This window comes from Drosophila busckii, chromosome X (genome assembly GCF_011750605.1).
Source record: "Drosophila busckii strain San Diego stock center, stock number 13000-0081.31 chromosome X, ASM1175060v1, whole genome shotgun sequence".
NCBI classification, from domain to species: domain Eukaryota; kingdom Metazoa; phylum Arthropoda; class Insecta; order Diptera; family Drosophilidae; genus Drosophila; species Drosophila busckii.
The window spans coordinates 15,517,001-15,536,702 of record NC_046608.1 but is presented as its reverse complement, the minus strand read 5'-3'; the positions used below and the strand labels follow the sequence as shown (position 1 = coordinate 15,536,702).

At 45.8% G+C, this 19,702-nt stretch overlaps 4 protein-coding genes across 4 annotated transcripts; 2 read left to right on the top strand and 2 right to left on the bottom strand.

Moving 5' to 3' along the window:
• Nucleotides 1-25: 25 nt before the first annotated feature.
• On the bottom strand, nucleotides 26-11,880 carry LOC108606440. Its single transcript, XM_017996552.1, has 2 exons — nucleotides 11,766-11,880; nucleotides 26-2,912 (listed from the first exon to the last, which is right to left on the bottom strand). Exon 2 carries the CDS (start codon nucleotides 2,891-2,893, stop codon nucleotides 122-124), a length of 2,772 nt encoding a protein of 923 aa, XP_017852041.1. The 5' UTR covers nucleotides 2,894-2,912; nucleotides 11,766-11,880; the 3' UTR covers nucleotides 26-121.
• On the bottom strand, nucleotides 4,705-11,151 carry LOC108606439 (WD repeat-containing protein 7). The gene is made up of 2 exons (XM_017996551.2): nucleotides 10,594-11,151; nucleotides 4,705-9,708 (listed from the first exon to the last, which is right to left on the bottom strand). Exon 2 carries the CDS (start codon nucleotides 9,616-9,618, stop codon nucleotides 5,056-5,058), a length of 4,563 nt encoding a protein of 1,520 aa, XP_017852040.1. The 5' UTR covers nucleotides 9,619-9,708; nucleotides 10,594-11,151; the 3' UTR covers nucleotides 4,705-5,055.
• A 227-nt stretch (nucleotides 11,881-12,107) lies between the features above and the next one.
• LOC108606442 (NADH dehydrogenase (ubiquinone) complex I, assembly factor 6 homolog) lies at nucleotides 12,108-13,583 on the top strand. Its single transcript, XM_017996553.1, has 4 exons — nucleotides 12,108-12,403; nucleotides 12,463-12,577; nucleotides 12,635-13,260; nucleotides 13,320-13,583. The coding sequence occupies exons 1-4, from the start codon at nucleotides 12,204-12,206 to the stop codon at nucleotides 13,399-13,401; spliced, it is 1,023 nt and encodes a 340-aa protein (XP_017852042.1). The 5' UTR covers nucleotides 12,108-12,203; the 3' UTR covers nucleotides 13,402-13,583.
• Nucleotides 13,584-14,364: 781 nt separating this feature from the next.
• Nucleotides 14,365-18,878, top strand: LOC108605383 (poly(A) RNA polymerase gld-2 homolog B). Its single transcript, XM_033294499.1, is given in 11 exon segments — nucleotides 14,365-14,544; nucleotides 14,546-14,674; nucleotides 14,677-15,072; nucleotides 15,196-15,348; nucleotides 15,422-16,728; nucleotides 16,781-17,156; nucleotides 17,211-17,436; nucleotides 17,512-17,655; nucleotides 17,711-18,020; nucleotides 18,084-18,199; nucleotides 18,263-18,878. Coding segments are annotated over 11 exon segments (3,600 nt in total). The 3' UTR covers nucleotides 18,526-18,878.
• The last annotated feature ends 824 nt before the right edge of the window (nucleotides 18,879-19,702 follow it).

The window sequence follows — 19,702 nt, the reverse complement described above, 5'->3', positions numbered from 1 at the left end:
AATGCAAAATGCAATAAAATCGAATAATCATGTTTGGGGTAAAAGAAAAAAAATTAATTAAGGATTTTGCGCGATTTAAGAGGTAAAAATAACTAGGGCTACATTCGTTACTCGCTACTCGTTACTTTTCGAACGTGAATTCCTCCTGGGAGCTGGAGTCAATAATAAGTACTTGACTGTGTGTGACCTTTTCGGTCTCTTCATGCTCATCATGACTTTCATCCTCGGACTCACGCAAGGACTCGATGGTAATTTGTGTGTCCTCGCCACATATTTCGTCCACATTTATGATCTCCAGTTGCTTGCGCGTTGTTTTTTCTGATGTATGCGCATCCGAATCTTCGGTCTCGTCATCATTTGGTTTTGTCTCATCTCCGGTCTTTGACTCGTCTTCCTCATCGTCATCTTCTTGGTCAAGGTCTATCTCCATGCGCTCCACATTTGATGCTAAAAGCTTATTCAAAATCTGTTGCTTTCGCTGCTCTATGGACTTAGCTAGCTTATCAGATTTCTGCCCCTCATCGTCCTTGGGCACTTTGTCGCCCTCAGCTTCCAATTTGGGCGACTTGGGGGACTTGGACGCATCCGCTTGTTGTTGCGAGAAACTACGCTCCTCAATGTTACGATTTATGTCCAAGGCAATGTACTCCAAGCGCTGCTGTACATTCTTCTGGAAAACCTCCGAGTTGGAGTCGGCGACAAGGTTGGTGCGCACCTCCTCAATGCAACCCTCAAGCACTTTATTCACCTCGGCTGCCTCGCACTCGCTGTCCAGATTCTGTGTGACAATCAGCAGTGTAGTGAGTTTCTTGAGCAGCGTGACCATGCGCTTATTTTTCACCACGCCCTTGTTCAATATATCGACCGTCTGGCTGGCCTTGGCGCGACACTCCTCGCGCAACAGCGTGGGCGATATCATGGCCTGTACATTGGGATCACGGGTCAGCACGCTGGAGAGCTCCTGCACCTTGTTCAGCTCGTACATGAGATCGCGATTGATGCGCTCAATTGATATGATATTGGAAGCATAGCGACGCTGGAATTCATCGCGCATCTGACGACGTGCAGCGTCGCCGCCCTCCTCCTGACCCAGCAGATCGCCAATGGCCAGCTCCGCCATGGAGTTCATCTCGCTGAGCTTTTGCACCTTCGCCTCCTTGAGCGAAATTTTGTTTTGCAGCAACACCAGATGCTCCAGCAGCTTCATGGGATAGCCATGATGCCGCGCCAGCTGCTGCCTGAGTGGACTCTCGACGGCATCCTGTCCCAAAAGCGGATCGCTCTTGTTCAGCTGCATGCTCAGTGCATTGCGTGCGGCCGCATTATTATTCGCCAGATTCCTTTGTGGCGTCAATGGGCAATTGCTATTGCTGTTGCTATTGCTGGTCGAGGTCGAGATGGTGGCAACGAGTGGATAACGCTTGCTCTGAAAGCTGCTGGCCAGATTGGTGGTGAAGCCCAGATTGGTGGTAAAGCCCAGGTTGTTCGTCTGATAAATGCTCATCAGATTGGGTCGGAAATCTTTGGTGAAGCTGTGCAGCGGCAGCATCTCGTGGAAGTTCTCCGACACAATCTCATAGTCCGGTATGGACTGTGTGCCCAGGCCGGCACGCTCAAAGGTCACTCTATAGAGGGCATAGCGCGAATCATAGGCAGCCACGGTGCCCGCAAAGATGCCGTCCTGCGGCGTACGCAGACGCGCCGTTACCTTGGTGCCCAGCGGCAGCGGCATTGGTATCTTCTCCGGCATATCGGCCAGCAGCAGCGTGTCCTTGCACTCGCCCGGCTTGCGCGACTGCAGCGTGCGTATCAGCGTACGCTTGCGCTCCAGCTCGCGTCGCTCCTCCGAAAAGAATGCCGCCGAGCAGCGTCTGGGGCGTCCCATGCGACGTCTGATGTTCACCCATTCGTGGCGGTTCAACTTGCGTGTGCCCAGCAGCGGCGCCAGCTCGTTCACATGGTTCATAAAGTCGTATTTGCACTCAAAGAGCGGCTTGTCGATATACGAATAGAACCACTCGGCTATGGCCCACTTGTGTGCCTTGGGCAGCTTCAGTAGATTGCGCAAGCGAAGTCCAATCGACTGGCCCAGACGCTTATTTGCCGCCGACTGCAGCTCTGCTTCCTTCCGAGCATTTTCTGCCGCCGCTGCTGCGGCCATGGCAGCTGCACTGCCTTTGCCTTTGCCCAACTTCGCTGCTCCCTTGCCAGGTGAGGACATTGTGGGCAGCGCCAGCAGTTTGCCGCTTAGCTTGCGCTGCTTGCCAGCGGTGCCGCTGGTGGAGCTTTCGCTGTTGTCATTGCCATTGCTGTTGTCGCGCATGTAGCGCGAGACGACGCCCTTGCGCTTCTTCAATATCTTGGATGGCGTCAGCTGCTTGCCGGGACTGGTGCCGGTTGCCTGCTTCTTGGGCGCCAGACTCATGCGCAGCGGCTTGTCATCGTTGATGATGTTCTCGTCGTAGAACAAGGGATTACGCTTGCGTATGCGTGCCGGCATGCCACGTGCATTGAGCGGCAGCACGGGCGCCTTTGACACTTTGGGCTTTGGCGGCGGTGCGGTGCCCACGCGCTGCAATCCGAGCGTGGCCAGACTGAAGGATGGCGGCTCATCTTTTAGATCGTCGACTGCTTCTTCGCTGCTGTCCTCATCGTCGTCGTCGTCATCATGCAGCTGATGAACTTCCTCTGCTGTTGGCATCTCCGCATCATCGATGGTCTCATCTTCATTGTCGCTAGCTTTGTGCTCCTTGGATTTGGCAGCCCTGGGGCTGACTTCTTCCTCTTTATTAGCTGCACTTGGTTTGGTCACCTTTGGTCGCCCAGCCAGCGCCGTCTTTCTGGGCCTGCCTCTATTGCTTGGTGGTTTGGGGGTGGTCTCCGCTTCAAGCATCTTCGCCAACAACGAGTTGCTACAAGAGACATTGCAAAATAATTATTTAGATATTTACATATATCATGTTTATTTACTATTTACATATATATATGTAAACCAGAAAACAAAGTGAGCGCAATTGTCAGAGAGAGAGCGCGCTCGCGCTTAGTTAACAGCTAGTTAACAGACATTTAACATCGACGCCTTATGTAACCTAATTTAGCGAGATTAACGCTAAAACTAGCTACCTTTTGTTTGAATGCTTAGAAATTAATTATTATATAAAAAATCAAACAGTAAAATAAGTATAAAATATATTTATGATTAGATAAATAATCAATAAATTCATTCAGTAAATTGGAAAATGATTTTTGATTGTATTCTATTCTATTTCTCTAGACGATCTGAAGCATTTTTTTGAATAAAATAATGAAATCAACAATTAAGGCATCTTGCTCTAAGAAATTCAAAAATTATGATAATGATAAGCAGAACTGCAACCCAACTGATAAATTGAAAATTCATACATCTCTTAATAAAAACATTAGTAATTGGTTCATGTTTGGTTGACTTTATTTGATGTATGTATAATAGATATACATAAATATATGTATATATTGTGTTTCTTTATGTGTAATACTTTGAAGGACCTCGAATATACATATAAATATGTTTTATATATATATATTAATCAGCGTGAATATACATAAATATTCGTAATTCAAATTAAGCACAAATACAATTCATTTCATTTAACAATGTTATAATGCACATAATCGTGTGTAGGTGTGTGTGTGTGTGTATGTGTAATTTTTAACATACATATAGAAATACATTTTAATAATTTGCTAAGTTTTCCATTTATAATATGCATATATTTAAGTTTTAGTAATAATAAAGCAGTTAACGTACAAATTGCAAAATAACAATGTTAAAAAAAATTGCATTTTTTTTTCAACTATATATAATAGGTGTGATTATATATAGGGCTGATCAAGAGGAAACAAAAAAAAAAAAAATTAAATGTAAGTAGTATGCTTAAGTGTTTTTTGTTTTCCTGATGGCAGAATATTATTTTTTTAAATTTGTTGCTCGTAAGTTTTTGTTTGATTGCAGTGTTTCAAGTGAATATAGATATATAACAATACATTAGGCATAACAAATATCAATAATAATAATAATTACAGCATAGTAAAGTAGTGATAATTCTTTGTATTGTTTTTTTTTCTTCTTTCTTTCATATATATAGTAATTCTTTGTTATCGTTATTTTCGTTTCAATTCCATTTTGTAACAACACAAATGTATGAATCGCGTTTTTTGTTTTTGTAAGTTTCAAACATTTTTATTCTTGTATTTCTTTATTTAAGTATATATGTATATTTTATAAATTACGTTTTTAAATAAACAACAAAACAAAAAGCTTGCCTAGAATACACGTTTACTAGATATTTCAACAGCCACAATGCTTGCATAATTCCGAAATCGAAACAATTACACATGTAGGTTTTATAAAATAAAAAAAAAAAAAAACATCAACTAACACTCTCAATTAATAATATGTTCAATAAAAATAAAAAGCAACTGGTTTTAGTTATTATGTTTTGTTTGTTAGCTAAGTTTATAGTTGGTTGGAGGCGTAGCACTCCAAAAAAATTGATGCGATGCGCGCGTTGGGCAATTGTTTCGGAATTTGGAATAAATGGCGGGCTGAATTGAAAAGTTAAACACGATAACTTTCTTTTAACTCTGGGGGACAAAGGTGAACATTTTTTAAAATCGCACAAATACAATTAAAATACATATACAAGTACAAATATAGTAGTATAATTATATATAATAATAAATAACAGTTTCTCTTTTTGTTTTTGTTGCATTATTGTTACTGTCGTTGGACTCTCTCTCTATAGTATATTGCTACTGCCAACTGCAAACTGCCACTTGCTTTAGCTAAATGTTTTTGTTTTGTTAGTTAGACTATTGTTTAACGCATTTGACTATTTGTGTGTTTATTGTTTTATAACCGCCGCTCGCTTTAGAAGCACGCGTTCGCTTGATTGCCTAAATAGTAATGCTTGCAGCTGAGCTGCTCAGTTAGTGGTCTAACGACGGATAACCCACATTCCACATTCCATTGCATTCCATTCTGTTTCATTCCGTTTCATTCCATTCATTCGGAGCTTAGACATTGAAACGCGTCTCGGAGCCATCGGCCAGCATGAGTGTGACCGTGCGATTGTTGATCCAGACAAGCTTGGCCAGCCGCATCGGATTCAGGCGCGAGACGTCCGGTATGGGCGCCGTGGAGTAGCCCTTGGTGCAGCGCGTCTGCGACTGGCCCAGGCCGAACATGCCCGTGCTGGTTTGCCAAAACGAGAGACGATTCTCGGCACAGGAATAGGAGACTAGGTACTTGCCGTCGGGCGAGAAGGCCAGCGAGGTAATCGGATGCGTATGCGCCGGTATCATCTGGCACTTGTTCTGGCGCAGCTCATAGATGGCCAGATTGCCGCTGTTGGCGCCCACCGCAATGCGACGCGTCTGGGCGCAGTGCGAAATCTGATTGAATTTACAGATGGCCGGACAGAGCTCGGCGAGGCCGCGTGACTTCAGCTCATTGCTGTCGACGCAGTGCAGCGCAATGTCCATCACCTCCACCAGCAGTCCGGCGATCTCCGATTGCATTTTGTCAATCAGCATCTCGACGCACTGCAAGATCTCGCTCTTGGCCTTGTAGAGCACGGACTGCGTCAAGGGCGCATTGATGGACTGCGCATTCTGTTGCATCGTATTGTAGCGCGCCACCTCCCGGGCCATGGTGGTAATGAAGGCGGCCGGACGTGCCGTGGCGATCAGACGCAGTGCGTGGCGTGCAGTGCGGCAGGCGTCCGCCTGTGGCGTCAGCGGCAGCTTGTAGTTCAGATTGGGCACCGACTTGCCCTCGCAGCTGATCTCGAGCAGGCCCAGCAGCACCTTGGACACATCCAGATACGGCTCCCAGACGGTGAAGCCGCGTCCCAGCAGATCGATGGCGGCGCGACGCAGCGGCGTGTACTGGGGCAGCTTGGGCGATGGCGGCGCATAGAGCAGATGCGCCAGTGCCATGGAAGTGAGCCGCGCCAGATTGTTGGCTATGCCGAAGCCTTCCACGACGGAGGACTTGCGGCGCTCGTTGCCGGCGGCGGCAGCGGCGCTGATGCTGCCACGATGATTGGGCGACTCCTGTGAAATGTCCTGGCCAAACTCGGCGCCAATGACGCCCAGCAGAATGACAGCGGTGGTCTGCTTGCGCTTCAGCTCCGACAGGCTGGACGGCTTGCGTATAATCTCCTCCTCCTCCTCCTCATAGTCCTCGTCCTGCTGTGCATCGCCGCTGTTGACGCCGCTGACGCCACCAATGCCCACGCCCACACCAGCGGCAGCATTGCCATTGCCCACCGCACTGTTGGCGCCGCCTGCGCCCGCGGCCGGTGCCTGAGTCAGCTGCTGGGCGCCCACAATTGGCTCCGTGTGCGTGTAGAGCGGCAGATACTGTGCCCAGCTCTCGACCAGCTGCTTGCGTCCCTTCTTGCCCATGCGCGTCAGCTCGCCCAGCAGTATCTGCTGCGCCGCCTCGCGTATTTCGATGCAATGATGCTGCCAGCGCTTGACCATCATCTCGACCTGCGGACGCTTGAACTTCTTGGGCTCCAGCGCCTCGATCTTGTCCGGCAGCAGGAAGCAATGGTGGGTGGAGAGCAGACTCCAGCCCTGCTTGATCTGCGAGGTGTGATGGGCCAGCAGCTCCTCGCGCTCCTCCTCGTTGCTCAGCGTGCTCTCGGTGCGCTGCGCCAGGCGCTGCAGCTTCTTGTGCTTCTCGCTGTCCGGCAGAAAGCTGGCGGCGCTCATGGACATCAGCGTATTGGACATGGCCACCAGTGCCAAGATGTGATTCGATGTCAGCGTTGTGCTCAGCTCCCAGTGCAGGCGCGAGGTGAATATCGCTGTCAGCTGCTCCAGGCGCTGCAGCTCCTCGGGCAGGGCGCGCTTCTTCGAGCTGGTGGGCAGCAGTTGCAGGCCCGGCGGTATGGCATAGTTGTTCTGCCAGGTGGGCAGCAGCAGCGACATGTAGCCGGCCTTGGAGAGCACGCCATAGGAGATGGGCACAATGGGACGCAGCAGACCCAATTGCGACTCGCATACCTTGTCCAGATGCGGATCGAGGCCCCAGGAGTGCAGCAGCGAGAGCAGCAGCTGAGCCACTTCCATGACATGCGTCACCTCCATCTTGGAGGCAATCTTGCTCTTCAGATCCTGTTGCGGCGGCAGCTCACCCTCGCCCTGGGTCTCCACCGCCTTCTGCAGACTCTCCACCTTGGCCTGGACCTTCTTCTCGACGAGATCGGTCTTCTCCTTGAACTTCTGGACCAGCCCGTGCTTGTCCTTGTCCTTGAGTATCTTCTCCACATCGCCCGCCTTGTTCTTCACCTGCTTGAAGAAGTCGCCAATCTTCTTGCTCGCATCAATGTGCATGGACTTGCCATCCTTGGCATGCTGCAGCTGCACACCCAGCGCCTCCAGCGTGGCCGGCGTCATCTGGGCATACTCCTCGCTGTGCAGCTCGAAGATCAGGCCTTCGATGTCGAAGAACAGAATGTGGCTCTCGGCGTCTTTGGGATTGGTGCGCAGTCCTTGGATGACCAAGGGATTGCTGCGATGCTTCATGAGGAAATCAAAGTTGCCCTGATTGTGGCCCTGCAGCTGTTGCAGCTGGTGTATGCCACGCTGTGTGGCATGCCGCATGGCATTCATGTTGCGCGACTTGAGGCCACGGAAGAAGTGCACCGCCGGATTGGCCATGCCCATTTCGCTGGCTGCACCAGCGGCAGCAGCAGCGCTGCCGCCACCGCCAGCATGACCACCATCCTCCAACGACTGCTCATCGCAGGCGGAGAGCACCTCCTCGGCGAGCATGCCGTGCAGCACGCGATCCAGATGACCCGTCTCCATTTGCCAGACATAGACGCTGCCATCGGAGCAGCCGACAATAAGGAAATCATCCAGTGGCCGCCACTTGATTGTCACCACCGGAAACAGATGTCGACTGGCCAGCGTCACGCACTTGCGCTCCTGCAAACTAACGAGCGTCACCGAATGATCCGATGCCACCGAACAGATGCACTTGAGTATGCGCGGGCTGCAGCTCTCGGGCGGCACCAGCAGCTGCGTAATCTCGCCCGCATGCACACAGAAGCGATGGAGCAAGCTGCCGCTGTACAGATCCCACAGGCAGACGGCGAAGTCGATGCCGCCCGAGAGCAGATGCGACTTCTCGTAGCGTGTGTGCACCATGCTGGGGCAGAGCAGGCAATTGACGCGTCCACGGTGTCCGTAGAGTATCTGGTGCGAGGGCCAGTCGCTGAAGTTCTGCTTGATGCCCACGAGCAGCTGCATCATGACGGTTTGTGTGGCGGGCACAATGACAATGCTGCCATCCTCGCGTCCAATGACCAGGCGACTCTGCTGTGGCAGATAAATGCTCGAGGTGAGCTTCACGGGCGACTCTGTGATGCGCGACAGCTGATCCAGTATACCCACTGGCGGTGGATCCATGATGGACCAGGCCTCCACCAGCGAGGTGCAGACATGCGGCTTCTGTATGCGCGGCGGCATCTGCTTGGCCTGCAGTATGGCAATGTTGTCCAGCGGCACCTCCGGCACATGCCACACCGAGATGTAGCCCTCGGAGTCGCCGCGCAGCAGAAAGTGCGTCTGATTGGGCGTGGCCAGCAACTTCATGGCCGGCGGGCAGGAGAGCACCTTGTCGCCAGCATGCTGGAGCACATAGTAAAGATAGGGAGCATCGCGCACGACGCTCTTCGAGTGAAACTCCTTATTGTCCGGAATGCAGTTGGCGGGCAGCTTATACAGATAGCCCTTGCCCTCGTCTGTCCAAAGCATAACACGATCCGAGCTGATGAAATCGCCGCCCTGCCAGCGCTCACGTGCCGGCGCTATAACCGAGCATAATACTGTAAAATCGCCCGCATCGTAGATCTGCCAATACTTGGTGCAGACCAGGAGCACGGTGCGTTGATTCTGTGCGCAGCAGTTCATCGTTATGGCATTGAGGCAACGTATTTCCTTCGACTCATTCTCATAGATGGGCTCTGCATGCTTGTTCTCATTGCCGGTGAGTGTCCACACCTTGACGGTGCCTGTCGTGGTTATGGCCAGCACCACATCGTCTTTGCGTCGCATCGGGCGTAGCACGTGTATGGCCGATATCCAGTCGGGCTTAACCTTGGAGCTGAGCACATAGATAACCTCCAGACTGAATGGATCCATGACCATTATTTCGGCATAGTAGCCGATGCAAAAGAGACGCACATCCTCGCTGTTGGCTGTGTGATAGCTTTGGATTTGTGTATGCACTTGTGGCAGCTTCACTGCCTCTGTGCACTTGCCATCGATCAGATCCCATGTGCACATCTCGCCGTTCTCCGAGGAGCTCACAAGAAAGTTATTCTCCGCCAGCATGGAGGCACGCACCAGGCACAGCACTGGCGCCGAGTGTCCAACGAGCAGGCAGCGTGGTGACATCTTTAGTGTGCTCGGATCCACCTGCCACAGGCAGATCTGTCCATCGTAACAGCCGGTGACCAGCGTGCATTGATCCTCTGACAAAAAGACGCTGGAGATGCAGTGCGTTGGCGCTGTGGGACCCCACAGCACCACTGGTACCACCAGATTTGTGCTCACCATCGCGATCTCGTTCCCGTTCTCGCTCTCTGTCTTAATCGCTTGTTAACAGCTCAGCTCAAGTTCGTTGGGTCTGCGGCTTGTTGTTGCGCTCTGTAAGAATTTCAATAGTAAACATTGGAACAACATTTGTTGTGCGGCGTCTACTTGCGTCTAAGTGAGTATGTGTGTGTGTGTGTGTGTGTGTGTTTGTGTCTGTGGCATTAACTTTCGTCTCTATTAAAATACTATATACATATGTATGTCGTTACTATGTAAATAGTAAATATATGCATAAGCACAACCGTTTGGTTGTGGTCTGCTGGAGTATAGAATAACAAAAGATAAAGACAACAACACTTGCTGTTATACAATTGAAGCGCTGGAGGCAACCTTGAGGCTAACAAATGAACTAACTGCGGTCTGACTGACTGCCTGACCAACCGACTGGTCGACTATATGCACAAGCGATTCAGGATGAACAAGCTGTGTCAGCTCAACTAGAGCAGAGGTGTGCACAAAGTAGTAAATATAAATTGCAACTGTGCCAATTGCCGGACAATAAGACCCACGGACATTTTCCATAGATACATATACATTCATACATATGTATGTTTGTATGATTGTATGTATGTATGTACAGTTGTACGTCATCAGGCGCGCGCATGTTTTGCGCACTCAACTGTAGGCAGCAATTAGTTTGAGCTTCGGTTTCGGTTTCTCGGTTCAGCTAAAGCTGAGACAATATCGCAAATATGGCACTAAAGCGAGTAAATAGTCATCAATTTATAATATGCTAAATTAATAGGCTACACAGACGCGTGCTTATGCATTTTGAGCTTTAGAAATTCGAGACAGTTGCTGCCCAATTGGGTTTCTCACACACACACACATGTATACAGGCACGCAAATACACACACACATATACGCATGCATTACGGCGTAATGTATGTGAACGCCAATAAATAATAATTGTAGATAACTTAGCGTTTAGCTAACATTTTTTCTCTTTGCGTTTCCGTATTGGCTGAGCGCGTGATTCCACCTCCCCTCAATGTTGCTGCTTCGTCGTTCCCTATGCCGTTCCGTTATATGCTATTGATCCTGTTCCATCTGCTGCAGCATTTTCCAAGTGTTTGTTAGTCAGTATTGTTGCTACGCAGTGCCAGTCAAGGAATGCCGTCGTTCAGTTCACGTTGCTAATTTGTATACACTCCAATTTTATTTTACTTTATTTTTTTTTTGTGTCGCAGTCGCTATCCGTTCAATTACAACACACACACACACACGCATTTACAAACATACATACATACGCACGCACACACACGTTGCTGTTGTCGCTGATGTTGTTGTTGTGTGGTTGCTGTTTTTTGTTATTGCTATCGCTGTTAGCGATTTTTTTCCATATGTATTTATACTATTTTGCCCATCGGATTTTGTTTTGATGTCAACACCATTCGTATATTTATAACTGTATTATTTCTTTCACGTATTTATACACTCACTTTAACGCACAATTGAATTATTTGTTTTTCTAATTCTTTTATATTTGGTGCACACGAAAATCTGCTTAGCACAGAAAAATCTAAAACGTATCGACCGTGGGCTAATAATTCTCGATTACTTGCTAGGGTTGTCACACCATCGCAAGCATTAACTGTTTGCTACAGCGCAATGAGAATTACTTGACAGCCCTACAAACGTAATTTTAATATTTCACTTAAATTAAAGCCTTTTTGTTGGTTTTACAATAGGCTAGACTAACATTAAATAAATTGCCATGCATAACATATGTTCAATGCTCATTAAATGTAAACTTAGCGCCGTATTACCATTTTCAGGCATTACGTTCTTCACAAATACATTGGTTTTACGTTTTGCCTATTGTCCAACGGAAACGTAGTGTACCAACGTACATGGTACATGCGCCTGTACCAATGGAATTTATATATTTTAAGCAAATTCATTATATATTTACATTATAAGCAACAAATATGATAAGACATATTATTTTACTCTGCGTATAACATATTTAGTTACAATAATACGCACACATATGAGAACGCAAGTAAATAAACACACGCTAGCTAGCTATTGCAATTGCTTTCGTGGAAGAATTATGTTTAGAGTCGAAAATGCATAGATTGCTTATATCTATAGTGTCAACTTACCACTTGAGGAAATGTTGTTTGATTTGTTTTGAACTTTTGCACTATTTAATTTTAAACTTATGACAAAATGCTGTCGAAACACACTCTTTTGAATGGCGGCTAGAAAAAAACCAGCGATGAGTGTTTTGCTACATCGTTGCAATGAATAATCTTATCGGTTATCGATGTACTTTTCATGAATTGATCAAATCCAATTGTAAAGCCAATATTTCGCTTAAATTTTACTTAGTTTTATCATAACACAATTGACCCCAAATGTGAACATCAAGTTATACATTCAATAAATAAGTTACGCTACATATTTCGTAGTTTTTTCTGTGAAAATCCTGCTCTTACTGGATGATACTGCTTAACATGTTATGGGTTATACCATCACTATGCAGTGAGCATACTGCTTAACAGCGGAGGAGTAGTTCTGTTAAGTAGCGAGAAAAACAAATGCGGCGCCTGTTACAAAATAATGGACAACTTTTTATGTCCCAACTTAAAAATCGACATGTGAATACTACTGGGGCTGGTGCTGGCGCAGGGGTCACCGCTCAGCAGAAGACGAAGCAACAATTCAGCAAAGCAAAACCAACTGACGCTGTCAGTAGAGGTGATAAATTCGGTGCCAAATATTGCATGAGTCTTGTTGAGTAAGTATTTGCCGTTGAAACAAAAAAGAAACCAGAAACTTAAGTTAATTACCGAACAGAAAATATGACTATGAGAATTATCTAAGCACACTCCTGCTACCGCAGGGGATGCGTCCTGCTGCCTTTGCTCTACGCGCATTCAACGTGGAAGTTTCCCGCTCTGTAAGCGGACAGGTGAGTTATGATTATTGATCGTGGCTCGAAAGATGTACAGAGTGTTTGATTTTGCAGGTGAGCGAGCCTCAAATAGCAAAACTACGCCTGAAGTTTTGGTACGACTCGATTGACAAGTGCTTCGATCCTGAAGCAGATAGATCGTACGTTAAGGATCAGCCTGTCCTGCGTGAGCTGCGACGCACAGTGGGCAATCGAAAGCTGAATAAAATATTTCTACGCCGACTGGTTACAGCACGCGAACGTGCTCCTAATCAGGCGTTTGAGACACTGCGTGAGCTGGAGGAATATGCAGAACAAACATGCTCCTCAATGCTCCACCTGCTAGTGGAGCTAAGTGGCATAAAAGACATGCAGGTTGATCATGCTGCCTCGCATCTGGGCAAAGCACAGGGCATTGCAATGATGCTTCGAGCCATACCACACACTGGGCGCCAACAGACAGTCTGTATACCGCTCGAGGTGCTAGTTCGCCATGGTGTCAGTCAGGAACGTATTCTGCGCAGCAAACGTGATGACAAAGGCGTCGAAGAGTGTGTTTTTGAGGTCGCTAGTGCGGCAAATGGACATTTGAAGTTATCTCGACAGCTGTTGCCACAGATTCCACGTGTGGTACGAAAAATATTTCTGCCTGCCGTGGCAACAGATGGCTACTTAGAGCGACTGCGGCGGGCGCACTTTATGTAAGTTAAAAGAATTCAATTAATATTTGCTAAAATAAATCCTTTTACTTTTATTCTAGCCTGACAGATGCTAGTTGTATAAAGCGAGACGCTATTTTACCAGCTCGCCTCTTCTGGAAGACACTCTTTAATAAATACTGAAACTGTACTCATATTTAGCTTAAATGTTGACTTCATTTGTTAAATTCTATTAAAGGCAATTACGTAAAGCTTTGTTTATTCAAAAAAGGATCGATCATTATTATCGATCTAACTTTGATCATCGATACCTAATAGTTTCTACTTGTCAATTAAAACAAAGCGCGGTGTTAACTTTTTTTTTAGTTTTTAGCGTTATGAAAATATATATGAAATTAAGATGTGCAACATATTTTAATGAATGTTTATAACAATATTAATGTGCCCATTGTGTGTGTAAATAGAATAAAAAATAAATGAAAACGGAGCCGTGCGCCAGACGCATTTCAAGTTAAAGCACCGTTTTTCTCAACTTATACGAACTGAGATGAAGAAAAATGTATTAAATTCGTCACAATAAGGTAAGCTTAGCTAGATAAACATAAAAATGGATTTTTTAATGATTTTATGCAATTATTTAATTTGCCGCCATTTTCCGTTCAAGCTAAATTTTTTCACACTGTGCGTCCACTTAACAGAATAACGGATAATACTGTCTTCTCTCTTGCACGTCACATCTCAATAATTTATGCACATGCACTTGCACTTGCAATCGGTGCACACATTAACACGCATACTCGCATGAAAATAACAGTTATTGTGTATATGTGTATATATACAGCCGGGTGCAGAAAAAGAAGTGCCACAACAAAATTTGAAAAAATTCACACAAGTACAAGAAAATAAAGAAAGAAAATAAAACGAAAAATTGAAATAACAAAATACAAAATTAACAAAAATTAAAATCAACAACAAAAAAAACATAAAAAATATAAAGAAATAAAAAAATTTTAAATATACAAACATATTTACAATAAATTAATTTAAGCAAAGTGCAGTCGTCTCTTTAAGCAACATTTGCAAAAGCTTAAAAAGTACAAATTAAAAACAATAAAAATATAATATTACTAATTGCAACATTGGGCAATGTACACGACCAGAGCTGAAATGAAAATATTTGCTACTAACGTTGTTTTGCCCGGGACTTCGGAGGTAACTGTTGCACCCACCGCTGCAACAGGCCAGCAAATTCAAAGGGATTTTCGTTGTGGCGCGCAGGTCAAATACAACAAGTACGGCAACAACAATCACAGTAATAAACTAGGTCAAATGCTGCGCCAGGCGAAATATAATAACAACAACAATAGCAGTGATAGCAAGATGGGTAAGCGTCAACCACAACCCACACAACAGCAACAGCAACAACAACAACAACAACAGTCACAGCATTCGCAGCAGCAACAGCAACAGATGCCGTCCTATAGCAACAATGCTAATAATTTTAGTCGCAAAAAATATTATGGCAACAACAGTAGTAACTACAACTGCAACCAACAGCAGCAGCAGCAGCAACATGCGCTGTATTATCAAGAACAGCAGCAACAACAACATCCAACATCCACATCCAAGCTGATCAACAACAATAATATGCTGGTCAAAAATCAAAATATTGTAGACAAAGCTAGCTATAAAACGAACAATGACAGCAACAATAGTAAAATCAACAGCAGCAGCAGCAGCAATGATAGCAACAACAATAGCGACAGCAACACCAACTACAACAGCGCAAACAAGTCACTAAATAAATCAAATAGTCATAATAATAGTAATAACAATAACAAAAAGCGTAATGCGCTTTCAACTTCAGCAGAATCAACAAGCTCTTCTGTATATTTCCGCGGCTGCTCCGAATCCTCCACAAGCAGCACAACAGCAACAGGCGGCAGCAACAGCGAGGATCAGCGACAAAAGCCAGCCGAGTCCAAGACGCCAGCGGCGGCAGCCACAACAGCAGCCACTGCTACACAGGAGCAGAGCTTAAAGCAGCAGCAGCAGCAAGCGCAGCGACAGCAGCCATTATGTTTCTGGAAGACAAGCTATCCGCAGCAGCCAACATTGCAGCAAAAACAAGTGAGCAATGATCATTTTTGGTTTGATCTTAAGTTGAACAAATTACAATAAAACTTTCATTTTGTTGCAGCAGCAATTGCAGGCAGCATTGGCTACTCAAAAGGCAACTGCCGAGCTGCCAAACGATGCGGCAGCACAAAAACAACAACAACAACAGCAGCACCAACAGCAGCAACAGCAACCACACTTTTATTCATATTACTATTCACAGCCTAAGCAATTGACTATTGCATCCTTTATGCAAAAGGAAATGTTGCCTGATGGCAGCAAGAACAGCCAACAACAACAACAGCAGCAGCAGCCACAGCAGCAGCAGCAGCAGCAACAACTAGCAGCTAACAACTATCAGTTGCGTTATCGTAGCAACAACTACAACAGCTACCAGCAACAGCAACAGCAGCAGCAGCAGCAGCAACAACAAAATCACATGCAAAATACGCAGCACTATAGACGAAACAAGAAGCCAAACTTCAATGCAGCATCAGTACAAAAATCCATTGAAATCGTGCCGTCCAATAATTTTAATGTTGCTCATAGACGCATGCAGAATGCTGCTGCTGCTGCTGGCGCAGTTGCTGCTGCTCAGAATGGTTACTATCACCATGCCTATCAAACGCTCATGCCTAGCAGTGGCACACCGACGAGCGCTGGCTATCAAAACGCCTATAATCTTACCTACGTAAGTGTGGACAACCAGCCGACAACGTCTACGGCAACAGCTGCAGCTGCTGCTGCTGCAATTATAACAACACCAACAGTAAGTCATAAGACTTTGCCGTCCATATTGCTCAGTACAGGGCTTACTCCGCAGCCGCCGCCGGCAGCGGCTCTGCCAGCAACCAGCGAAGCTGCTGCCGGCATTAACATGTTTATGCAACCGCCGCCACCACAAGCGCCAACTGTGCTGCTGCTGTCGCCAGGCATGCCGCTTACAGCAGAAGCAACCACGCCCACCAACATGATCAGCTGCGCGCAGCTCGATGAAGCGATCACTGCTGCTGCTGCCAGCAACAACAGCAGCAACCACAGCGAGCAGTCTGCTGCCAGCAGCCAAAAGAGTATGGATATGCCCACTGCTGCTGTCCTCAGCGTGCAGAGTCCTAGTTATGCTCCGCTGCCGTTTCTCTTGCAGCAGCCACAGCCACAGAAAATGTTTAAGCCACAGCATCAGCAGCAGCAGCAGCAGCAGCAGCAGCAGCAAGTGTTCTTTAGCTATGGCGATAGCTACAGCAGCTGGGCACATGCCACTTCACCTTGCTACAGCATTTCGGGCAGCTCTAATCACAATCCCAATCTTTTGCTACCACGACGTCCAACTGTATCGCCAGCCTCGTCCACCGGCTCGCTGGCTAGCGACTCACAGTGGAGCAATCGCAACCGGTAGGTGCCTTGCATTAGAATAAAGCATAAATTGCATAATTTTGTATTGCAGCTTGACACCTGCGGAACTGCTGTCGGTGTCACCCACACCCACAAGCGCCACGCCCAATGTTACTGGGCAGCAGCAGCCGTTGTCGCCGCTGCTGTCGACATCGCCGCTTCTAAATGCTCCGCATCCCATGTTGCCGTTTGGCAGCATCTATGCCGGCTGGCCAGCCAACTGGTATGAGCTGGTCTTGCCGCCAGATCGTTACATCGAGCATGCACGCAATCTGGAGCTGACTGTGCAGCCGGAGCAGCTGGTGTGCCACTGTAAATACGATAATCTGTCACTGGAGATTTGGAAACGCTTTCGCGGCGCACAGCAGACGCAGACTAAGTTCAAGCTGAAGATGCGTCTATGGCGCTATCTATTAGTTTTTATAAATGTGAGCAGTGCCATCGGTTGGCTGCAATTTTATTTATTTCCAAGTTACTTGCAGCAGCCCATGGGTTCGCGTTATCGCATCTGCTTGGTGGGCTCGACCATAACGGGCTTTGGCACGGACACATCGGACATCGATATGTGCCTATTGCCGGAGCAGCAATCGCATCAGCAGCTGCAGCTGCAGCAGCAGCAGCAGCAACAACTGCATCCTTTCCACAACGAGCAGCGCACCGAGGCGTTGATGATATTGAATCTATTCAATGCGCTGCTTAAGAAAACGGGCAAGCAAACAAAGCACATCTAAATATATAAGTTAAAGCTAAAATATATATGCTTCTAAAAATTGTTTATTGCAGACAGCTTTCAGGATTACAACTTGATTGAGGCGCGCGTGCCCATTTTGCGCTTCAAGGATCGCTGCAATGGCATCGAAGTTGATCTCAATTACAACAATAGTGTGGGAATTAAGAACACGTATTTGTTGCAATTCTACGCCCAGTGTAAGTCCAGGGAAATATTTATATTTATTTTGTTTAAGCCAAGTTGTAATTGCAGTGGATTGGCGCACACGTCCGCTGGTGGTGATTGTCAAGCTGTGGGCGCAATATCATGATATTAACGATGCTAAGCGCATGACCATATCGAGCTACTCGCTGGTGTTGATGGTGCTGCACTATCTGCAGTTTGGCTGTGTGCCACATGTGCTGCCCTGTCTGCAGGCCATGTATCCGGAGAAGTTCGCTTTGGGTCAGCAGGATTGCCTTGACTTGGATCTGATCGAACCCATCGAGCCATATCAGACGCACAACAAACAGTCGCTGGGCGAGCACTTGCTGGGCTTTCTCAAATACTACAGCAACTTCGAGTGCGTTGACAACTAACAACAATCAAATCAAATTATTGAGCTTGCAATTTGTTGTATTTGTAGTTTTCGCAACAACGCCATATCCATTCGCACGGGCGGCATATTGCCTGTGGCTGCCTGCCGCCTGGCCAAGAGTCCCAAGAACGATATGCAACAGTGGAAGGAGCTCAACATTGAGGGTAGCAGCACAGCATTCAATTTCACAGCGCTCTCATAACTCAATTATTTATTTCATGTTGCAGAGCCCTTTGATCTGTCGAATACGGCGCGTTCCGTTTACGATTATGGCACCTTTGAGCGTGTCAAGGCCGTCATTGTGGGCTCTGCGCGTCGTCTGGAGCACACCTTGGACATCTCATCCATATTCTCGCCCCTACATCAGAGCCAACGTCCAGCGTCCATGCCGCTAGCAGCTGCGGCGGCGGCGCCACACTCACATCCGTTGTATGCATCACACATGCAACAAGCACGCAGTGGCGGCGGTGGAGCCACTACCATGCTATAAGAACAGCAAAGATTACTTAGGATAAGGTTAGATTATCAAATGAACTGTTGTATACTGTACTGTGATATTGTTTACCTCAATGTTTGTTAAGTTTGTATTGTATTGCTCGCTAGTTAGTTAAAGTCCCTGTCTGTTATAGTTATATACTGCTTTGTATCAAATGTTGTATTTTTTATGGCTATTATTTATATACACTATGTGTGTCAAATGTTTTATGTGCACATCAAGCCTAAGATTTTAACTATCTATCTATTATAGCCTCTCTTACAGCCCGAATTTTGGATGTAACGACAGCGTCAGCCATCAAGCATTCCACCAAAAATTATATCAAATATACAAAAAAAAATACAATAATTAATCAAAAGTAGCTCAACGTAATATCTAATGGCATTATAAATTAGTCAATATATAAATTTATCAAAAAACTTAAACTAAACTTACAAAAAAAAAGCATAAAATCTAAAAATGAGTTTGAAAAAAAAGCTTAACAAAATATACTATGTGTCTAAATATATAAAAAAAATTAAATAATCAAAAATCTTAAAAAAAAATCTCGATGTAAAATTAAAATATTCAAATGTTTAGAATGCATTTTGTAAATTCGAACTCGAATGAGTTCGAATGTAGCGCTTTTTCCTTGTCAATGTGCTCTATTTAAATTATATAAAGTCAATTTTATCAAACTGTCGATTGTATTTGTATAGTTTGAACCCATCCGCGTTAATTATTGTAAGCATGGCAGGGAGCTGCTCCCTGGACATGCATTTTTCGAAACATCGATGTGAATATGAATATAATCCAGTAAACTATGTAAAATCAAAGAATCCATCAAGAGATATGTTAGCGAAAGCTGCTCTCGAGTTCGAGCTCAATCGATCGATTGAACTGAAACATAAATAAATTGGCAACTTTCGTTTACATGTTTCTTGTGTACAACAAAAAAATTAAATGAAATCTTTTATTCAGAATTTGTTAAAACAGTTGCTTTTCAAGTAAAACGGGAGGGGAGGAATCAATCACAATATTTTAAGTATGTTTTTAGAAAAAATATACCATATCTGTTACAATACTATTATTATTTTCTTGTCTATATATTTTATGTTTTTCGTCTGTCTTGTAAACAAAAACCGGTGATAAAATCCATTTTCCCAATTATATATATGTATGTATATTTTTT

Coding starts and splice junctions, on each gene's coding strand:
- LOC108606440 (XM_017996552.1), bottom strand. CDS start 2,893: ATGCTTGAAGCGGAGACCACCCCCAAACCACCAAGCAATAGAGGCAGG.
- LOC108606439 (XM_017996551.2), bottom strand. CDS start 9,618: ATGGTGAGCACAAATCTGGTGGTACCAGTGGTGCTGTGGGGTCCCACA.
- LOC108606442 (XM_017996553.1), top strand. CDS start 12,204: ATGCGGCGCCTGTTACAAAATAATGGACAACTTTTTATGTCCCAACTT. Junction 12,578..12,634: donor CCCGCTCTGTAAGCGGACAG/GTGAGTTATGAT, acceptor TTGATTTTGCAG/GTGAGCGAGCCTCAAATAGC. Junction 13,261..13,319: donor CTGCGGCGGGCGCACTTTAT/GTAAGTTAAAAG, acceptor CTTTTATTCTAG/CCTGACAGATGCTAGTTGTA.